This window comes from Antrostomus carolinensis, unplaced genomic scaffold, assembly GCF_000700745.2.
Source record: "Antrostomus carolinensis isolate BGI_N321 unplaced genomic scaffold, ASM70074v2 scaffold20429, whole genome shotgun sequence".
In the NCBI taxonomy this organism is placed as follows: Eukaryota; Metazoa; Chordata; class Aves; order Caprimulgiformes; family Caprimulgidae; genus Antrostomus; species Antrostomus carolinensis.
In genome coordinates, this window is record NW_010338092.1 from 3124 (window position 1) to 12824 (window position 9701).

Sequence of the window (9701 nt, forward strand, 5' to 3'; positions counted from 1 at the left end):
GTAGCCCATCAAGCCTACTTTGTTTTGCATTTTCTAGGGTAATGTGAAATATGCTTCTGCAAACTAAGTGCATATCACAGAATCACACAGAATCACAGAATGTCAGGGATTGGAAGGGACCTCGAAAGATCATCTAGTCCAATCCCCCTACCAGAGCAGGAACCTAAATGAGATCACACAGGAAGGCGTCCAGGTGGGTCTTGAATGTCTCCAGAGGAGACTCCACAACCTCCCTGGGCAGCCTGTTCCAGTGCTCTGTCACCCTCACTGTAAAGAAGTTTCTTCTGAAGTTTAAGCAGAACCTCCTGTGTTCCAGCTCACACCCATTGCCCCTTGTCCTACCATTGGGCATCACTGAGAAGAGTCTGGCTCCATCTTCCTGACATTCACCCTTTACATATTTATAAACATTAATGAGGTATGTACACCTTCACCTTTACAGGAAGAGTGTTTAAGGTAAGCGCAGTGTAATTAAATGCCACATAGTGCATCTATTTTCTGTACTCCAGTCTTAGATAGGGCTGTTTCTAGCCATCAAACATTCTTAAGTCTTTTAGAGACGGAGATTAAAATAGGCTTTAACGTAATTGGAAGCAATGATCTAATACTTTCAGCTTAAAGGCAGCATTATTGTAGCTATAAGACAGGTGAGAACGCATTTAAATGCTGAATAGAACAGGCTCATCAACTCTTGCTCAGGTTCAAGTACTAGCGTGTTTAAAATACATGCTTTTTTTTAATAAGCAAACATAAAATCACCAGCGGCATTAAAAATAATAGTCACCATGTCCCTTAAAAATGTTCAACAAGTGAAAAACTTAGGAAGACAAAACTTTTGCCTGGATCACATAGTTTAATAAGAATCAAGCAAATGGTAGAAATTTTTCATGTAATTTATATTTGATACAGGTACATACACACTAGTGTGGGCACTTACAAAAATATAAATAAAACCCCCTCACATTTTCTTTGACAACAATTCTTTAAACGTAGTATAAGAACATTTTACTGAATGCTTCTGTACTAGGCATTATAGGAAAGCATTATAGTAAGAAAGCTTTGTATTTGAATGGAATTGCTATTTAGGCCTTTGCTTGAAGCCAATACAACTGTCATTAATCACAAGAGATGTGAGACAGGACTGCTGTTAAACTGCACAACATTCCGCCTCAGTGTGCTGGTTCCAAGCGGAGAAAAAGGATAAGAAACTAATATAAACCAACTGTCAAAAAATTTAGTGGTTCATAACTCATTTTCAACCTGAATGAGAGCAATGAAAACAAGCTGCTTTGCAGCAAGCCAGCATCAAGGTTAAGCTATGGATTTCTTTCCCACCCTCTCTGAGCAGAATTCAAAGCAACAGTTCAGGTTTAAACCCCGAAGAAGTAGGGAGGTGTATATAGAGACAGTCTGAAGCTTTAGCAGTTTCAGTTTCACATGGAGGCCTCCACAGGCTCCCTAAACATACCTGACTGGTGTAATCCAAAGATCCCACACAAGATACAAACTTCTCAAACTGAAAACAATTCTTAAAAAATTGAGCCCAGCCTTGCCAAGTCTCTAAGAAGGCCCCTGAAATCTGTAACACCCAACAAAACATAACTGCTTGCTGCCCTGAAACTCATCAAGTGTGAAATACCCTCAGGCTGCTTCATGGGATTGATCTTCCTTGATACCTACCAGAATATAATATATGCACTAGTCCGCCTTTGTAAGCAGCAGGCATTTACGAAATGCTGTTAGTCTCATAAATACAGGTATCTAAAACTGGTCATAAATAACTTCCTGGAAGTTTTTTACTTCTTTTCATCAACCAGAAGGGGACCCTTAAATGACTAGACTTTTTGTCTAGAAATTATCAGAGGAAACCTACACTAAAGATGGAAAAGAGATAGAGTTTAGTCTAAGTCCAGATCCACACCAGAGGCTGCTGTGATAAGAAAGCGATTTGGAAAGTGGAGGTAGACAGACTCCCAGGAAGCAAGCCATTTAAAGAAATTCCAGATGTGTATTTGAGGGACTAGGGTAATGGTGGAAAACCCCATTTATAATGAGGAAAAAGATATGCAGACAGTTTTCTTCAGTTTAATATCAGGTGGTGTTATAAACTGCTAAAACCAGACATCTTCACATTATTACACTTGATGCACCAAAAAACAGGTTTATGTTACAATGTAAGATTCAATATTATAAAACTTGCAGAGAACTTTAAACAGAAGTCTATTTTTTACCCCTTTTATTCACATCCAAACCAAATAGTTCTTATCTGTGTACAAATGGAGTATTTTCTTCCATCTTCTACAGCTGCCTTCCAGTCAACCATTTCTAAACATCAATACCAACACTGGCAGTGGGAAACCAGCTAGAAAGTGCCACCACTGTCATTTGCTCAAGACACACACACTTCTTGCTGGATAGCCGGTTGTGGAATTTTACTATCCTCTGACTTTTCCTGCCCAGGAACTTGGCACACAGTCTTTCGTTTGAATAACCGTAGACTCAACCGCAACAGCTCACTGTCCATGGCTGCAGAATTTGTATAAGTTTGTTTTGTTGCACCCTGTTGAAATGGAAAATAAAATTAAAAAAAACAAAACAAAACAAAGAAGTGAAAACAGTGGCCTTTAACATGCAAGCTGAGAAATTAACCTCAAGTACTCAGTAATTAGATGTTTAATCATACATATTCACTAGAAAAGACTTGGAGAATTAATGATTTTTCTCTTAGCATGCAAGATCATAAACCCTACTGTAGTGCAAGAAACTGTGAAATATTTTTTCTTTTAATTTTGAAAAGAAAATTATCTGGGTGCTTTTATCTTGGAAGAACAGAATCTTACAATTCTTATAAAAGTACATGGAATCTTAAATAAGAGAATTATTCAACAATTGTCTTTGAAATTGTATCTTAACCAATTATTTTTATCATGTAAATGTAGAAAGTATCTCCAGAATTTAAACCCCAAAATAAGAAACAGCATTTACCTCTAGTCTCAGTCTTCAACTAATCTCTCATCCTAAATAAAAAATAAACACCCCACAAGCTCCTCCAATAAAAATGTATTCTCCGTTATTTAAAGGACTAGGTTTGCTCCAGAACAACAAACAACAGAAACAAAAATTATCTCCCTAGAGAAATGTTTTACATAGTGGAATCTGTGTTTCCACATTTTGACCAAGCACTGTAAACAAACCACTTGCCTTTTCATTCTTCATCAGCTGCTTACGAATTGCAGAATCCCGTCGAAAGCACAGCGCTTTACAGCAAGGACCCAGGTTACTGAGAAGACCTGCTCTCTCTTCTTTGCGTAGAAGCGCAGCCATGTTCAAAGCCCCCAGTTCGTGTTCAAACAGGTTTTCTGCATCTACAAAGAATTGATATTTGCAGAGATCAACATATACATACTTTGGAACAGCAATATATAGTAATATGAAATCCCTTGGAGTTTTAATATTTGCATTTCTGCCTTCTAAACAATACGTTTTAGAAATAATAAAGTTTTAGAAACAGTAAGTTTTAGAAAAAAAGGACATTGCAGTTTATAGAAAAATGCAAATAAATCCTTCACCATTTAAAGGGAAGGACAGGTACCCTTGTACGGAGCTTCAGCACTGGAAAACAATATTGAGACAGCAATCACCAAGAGGCCTAAAAATCAAGTGACAGCTCTGGGATAGAAGAGGGGATATCATTTATGATCAGACATGCGTGATGAAAGCAGTTTACTACCACAAAGTGATCTAAATTTCACTTCTCTGCACAGCATAGGATAACTGTAGCACTGTCAAAACAGGGTTTGTATGGCCATGCAGAAGTGAAATACAACTGTGTAGAATAATTCTTTTATCCGTGGCGGATGAACCTGGAGAACAAGTCAACAGATGTTAATGAACTACCCGCTCCTACCGGCTCATCTAAAGCATTTGTTAACAGTACTGAAAGTGGCAGGACAAGCCCTTTAATACATTCATCAGAAGAACCAGCATGCAGCTAGAACACTTTAACCAGAGACGGCTCCTGAGGTGAGACTTGTTCTGTGACATCTTTTCTTCTACAAAATGTAGACAAAACCAAAAAGAGTGCACATGGCTGGACCGCAGCTCATTTATTTCTAACTCTTTTACAACAAATAAGAAGATTATGATGTAATTAAAAAAACCAGTAAGGTATGGGAGCTAAGTCCAATACAGCCAACTCTATACAGTAAAACATTTGGTGTTTAGCAGAGAATTTAACACGTAACTAAAGACACCAACAAACCTGGGGAAAATTTAGCAGTTAAAAGCAAAGACTGCTATAGCAGTTTGGCAGAATGCACACAGAAGAGAACAAAGCTACATTTTTAAACCACTCAGTGAATTTGTGATGAAGTTCAGTAGGACTAGTTTTCAAACAAGGTGAAAAAAACCAGAACAATTACATGAAATCAAGGGCAGGTTAAAGAGAACTGCAACAAAGTCACCAAGACAACCTCAACGGACAATCAACACCACAAATAAGTGACAAGACACAAAAAGGTCACTTCAAAGGCCACTTGTGTCCCTCAGGGTTCAATTCTCGGGCCAGTCCTGTTCAGTATATTTATCAACGATCTGGATGCAGGAGTTGAATGCACCATTAGCAAGTTTGCTGATGGTACCAAACTGGGAGGTGCAGTTGACTCTCTTGAGGGACAAGAGGCCTTGCAGAGGGATCTGGATAGACTGGAGCATTGGGCTGTGATTAATGGGATGAAATTTAACAAGTCCAAATGCCAGATTCTGCACCTGGGACATAGTAATACCCGGCATAAGTATAAACTGGGAGAGGAGCAGTGACAGGATGCCCGTAAATGGTTCCAAGCTGCACCAGGGGAGGTTCAGAGTGGACTTTAGGAAGCATTTCTTTACTGGGAGGGTGGTCAAGCACTGGAACAGGCTTCCTAGAGAGGTGGTCGATGCCCCAAGCCTGTCAGTGTTTAAGAGGCATTTGGACAACGCCCTTAACAACATGCTTTAACTTCTGGTCAGCCCTGAATTGCTCAGGCGGTTGGACTAGATGATCACTGTAAGTACCTTCCAGCTGAAATAGTCTAGTCTATTCTATTCTAAAGTTGGTAATACTGACAGCTTGTGAAGTCTGCATATGTGCCAGATGCTGAGCATATCTGGCAACTAGGCACGTCCATATCCTTAGTGGAAACAACTGCATGTAATAGATAGAGGATAAGTCAGCTACAAACCTCAATTCCATCACATACTACAGATTTTTGTTTACAAAGAAAATTAATTAAAAAAACATCCCTGAAACAAGTTATCATTTCCTTTTTTCTGCATTTCAGTGTATTGCCAGAAACTTTTCATCCACAAATAAGAATAAAGAAGCGAATGCCAAACTCAGGAATAGAACAGGGAAACAAGCTATACCACCATGAAGAAGTCTAAAGTGAAAACACTGTATTTTCACTGTAACGCACAGGGAGTATCTAGCTCAAAGTAATTCACTTACAGGGTACCATATTTGTGCCTTTGTTTAGAATATATGTGCTGTGACAGTGTAATCACTATTCAAGGAAACTTCACCTAGCAGATTACAGAGGAAATGCATACACTTGAAAGCTTACTGGCAGTTCCATGTATAGCAACTTTGATGTGTGAGAGACTGCACACACCAAAGGGAAATCAACAGAGGCACTTCAATCCTCTTTCCTCTCCAGAGCAAAGTTTTGCTGAATCTGAGTACACTTAAGACAGCCCAGAGGCACTGCTGGAGAGCCTCCTATTATCACCACTATCACCACTCCTCTGCACTTTGTTTATTTCTAGAGAAGCACGCAAGGTTATTTCAGCTATCATTTTAAATAGCCAGATGGAGTGATTCTGCACTGCAGTTCCTATTGCAATGAATCCCTCATAAGAAGCATTGAAGTATAAAGCAAAATTAAAGTTTACAAGGAGAGAGATATAGTTCTTAGTTTGCAAACTGAGGAAGACTCAATATTGTATCAACTACATTGGTTATGTCAATTCTTAAGCATAAGATCCGAGTTGTTTTTTGTTTGGTTTTAAACTAAAGGAAAGCTAATACTGCATACATAGAAAGAGCTGAAAATATTGCAGTGGGACACTTACAGTACTTACTAATACCAAGTACACACCTCAAATTATACTATGATGCATTAAAAATTTTTGCATTTAATTTGACTTTAAAAAAAGTAGAAGCAGTAGCAACAGCCCTGATTAATAGTTATACAATTTAAATGGCCCAAACAAGCAGTGACATTCATGGAGATTAACAGGGCTGGGAAAAGTTTGGTTTTTTGGTTTTTTTTTTCCCCCTCTCCACTTATCTGAGACTGTAGTGTTAACAAGACAACTGCATGAAGAATACTGTTGCAAAGAATTAAAAATTATTGTTTCAAATTAGGAATGAGAATTTACAGAGTAAAAAAGATACCAAAAAACCCCAGAAAAATGTGCTGAAAGTAAATGTTTCATAGCCCTAAAAAACCAATTCTACCATGCAAGTAGTTGCAAGCAGCATTCTCTCTCATGCAAAAGCCCTGCTTACACTACAGAACTGTAGTAAACAGCACTGGTATAATTCATGCCCGTCCCATCTATCATGCAAGTCTTATACCACATCCTTTGTCCAAATGCCAGACCTATGTATTATTTAACTTCTCACTTCTAGCAGAGACATAATATACAAATTTCACTGAGATACTACATTCTGATCCAAAATCCTATCTATGCATTCTGGAGAGGATCCTCAGAAGGAACATAAGAGGACAAGCAGAAGACCTTCAGAGAAAATAAGAAATCTTGTTTCTTTCTCACAATATTACTGCTAATTCACTACAGAAGATATTTAACTCTCCAAAAACTGCTGACATACTTCAGGCCAGCAAAGTATGAATGGTCTCACAAAAAGAGTGTTCCACTAGGATGAAAAAAATTGTTTAGGCTTTTTTTTTCAAGATCTCCTCATGACTGCTGGAATTAAAACCCAAATTTGATTGACATACAGCTGTATTACATACCTGTAATTTTCACACAATACTCATTATACACTTTCTCTGGTCTTGAAACCTAAAATAATGAACTAATGCACATTTCATAAGGACTTCCACGAAGTACAAAAGACACTTTAATCCCTGCAGAAACAATTACCTTTAGGTTTTTCTAATGCTCTCTGGCAAGTCTCTTTAATTTTGGTGAAGAGTTCTGGTCCTGCCAATCGCTTGGAAATGCCAACTCTCAACATAACAGCACCTGGTGTGAATTTTAAGAGTGCAGCCCCAGGCTCCCGTGGTTCTTTTGGCTGCTTTGGCATGAGACTGGACCAATCTACATCTATAACATCCACAGGATCTGCAAAAACATTGACAGAGAATGAGTTATCATATCATCATCCCTTACCACAGCTGATTAATTTCACATGCTGTGTACATCCCCATCTCCCAGAAGCAATATATATTGGATGAACGTTGTTCTGCAGTTCTCAAAGCCAGATCCTTGGACACTTCAGGTAAGAATATCAAAACTCACTTAGACTGGTACAGAAAAGGAGCATACAAATATAAAGCTCTTGGATTAAAAAAACCCACCCATAATATTCTGCTTCATTTTTATTGCAACCCCTTTGTGGAAGGCTGCTCAGATTCTGCTTAGCCAGCACATTTGGATACATCACTTACTCACAAAAGTCACAGTACAACTAAACGTGCTACGACAGATCCAAACGAAATGCTTAAAAAGCCAGTTAGTATTTCAGCTCTGGCTGCTGCATTTTTTTTTTTTTCCAAAGGAGAGGTATAATGTTTATTGAATAACCATACAACTGTGTCTAGTGTGTTTAGCACAGAAAATACAAACACTGATCATACTAGCCCAGATGACCCAACTGAACTTACAACCAAGTAGAAGATTCTACACTTCCCAAAGCATTTAGGAAGCATTCAAGAAGCATTCAAGAACAGATGAAATCTGTTCACAAAAATATCAGTTCCAAACAGTGATCAAAAGCAAATGGGATAAATAAAGACATGTTTACAAAAACAAAAAGCTTACCTTTCTAGCTATACAAAACAAGATAAATAAGTATTAGTTCACAATACAGCTCCCAGTACTCTTTACTTACCTCTATACTTCTCAGGCTTACCTGATTATTACAGAACAAATGAGAAATACCAAAGAGCATACAAATTGCATTTCTAATTCAGAAATATTGTCAACATCACAATACCATTATATGCAAACTGATATAATCTTTATATTCAAATAATTATAAAGGAGTTTTGCTATACTTTTACCAGGCATCTTCTCATCCTCCTGTTGATCCTCCCGCTTTTCAGCATCACCTGCCAGAATTTCATCCAGTTCATCATCACTGATAGGCTCATATTCTCCAGCACCAGAACCCAGTGACTGTACATCATCAATCTTTGCTTCATCTTCTCCTCCTACAGAGACAGATACACACTATAGCTTTAAAGCAATCATTCTTTTTTTCTAAATATGCTTTAAGCAGCCTGAAAACAGAGAAGTTCAGCAAACTAAAACTGTTAGTTTTTGGGCACAAGTATATTCAACATGAAAACAGGTATTAACTCATGGAAACAGAGAAGTTATGTCTCGTGTACACAATGTGGCAGTTTGAATTTTATGCATCTTGTTCATATTTTTTTTTGGTGCAATATTAGTCAAACTGCACACAAAAGGCCATATTCAGAAGAAACTAAGTTGATTATCTGATAAGTAGTTAACACAAATCTAAGTTAGCAACACAAAGTCTTTCAGATGCTTTTGGACATGAATCCAAACTCAGGATTCAGTCTAAAGGCTTTACAAGAGAAAGAAGTAACAAAACTCCAAAATACAGTACGGTGCAAGATATCCTGAATGAAGCAATTATTCGCAGAGCTTTAGACTCTGTGGAAGTCACATGAGGAGCTTTTGTCATGTTTGCCATGACAAACTTCTTTAGTTGTTGTTACACTCCTATCCATCCATATACTATATGCATATATAAATACCTGTGCTATATGTGTAAACATGTTCCTTAAAACCTGTAAACACAAGACACCCAAATGCTGCATTTTGCAGTTCATGAAAGGAACATCTGAAGCTACTTGCTAACTCCAAGACTGAAAGATCTGATTCAAGCATTCAGAAATCCTACTGCTCAAAACTGAGGCTTTCTTAGGGTACTGACTTTCTGAGTATGCTAAGAAAGTACTCAGTACTCACGGTACTTGCAGTGAGTTGTGTCGCACAAACTACACAGAATGTACAAGGGTCCTCCCCTGTCGATGACTATTCTAGTATCTTCCAGCTCCCTTATCCAGAAGGGAAACTGCCTCTGTTTTAAGTTGCCCCCATTTTTTTTTTCTTTGCTTGCCTTTGTAAAAGCTACAGAGGAGGAAGGGAAACAATAAATCACCTCAACTAACCTAAAAATCAGCATGGAAAAAGCAAGTAAAAGACATGCTAGCAGAATGTAAATTAACTACTCAGTCCACCTGGCTTTGGAGGAAGCATACAGCATCTTGGGCATTATTTAAGCCCATTCCTAGAGCAAAAATATTAAGGTTCAAGATATCACAATAATTTAGTAATTGTATCCTCACACATTTTACTAGACAATATACTACAGTCATTTGTCCAAGTAAATACCAGATACCTCCTCAACATCACAGAATGTCAGGGATTGGAAGGGA

At 37.9% G+C, this 9701-nt stretch overlaps 1 protein-coding gene across 1 annotated transcript; it reads right to left on the reverse strand.

Annotated features, from left to right (window-relative positions):
• Window positions 1-2071: 2071 nt before the first annotated feature.
• LOC104530719 (zinc finger CCCH domain-containing protein 13-like) lies at window positions 2072-8444 on the reverse strand (the record flags this gene model as incomplete). Its single annotated transcript, XM_029086850.1, has 4 exons — window positions 2072-2560; window positions 3202-3365; window positions 7153-7353; window positions 8343-8444. Coding segments are annotated over 4 exons (638 nt in total), but the record flags the coding sequence as incomplete, so codon positions are not given.
• Window positions 8445-9701: the final 1257 nt, after the last annotated feature.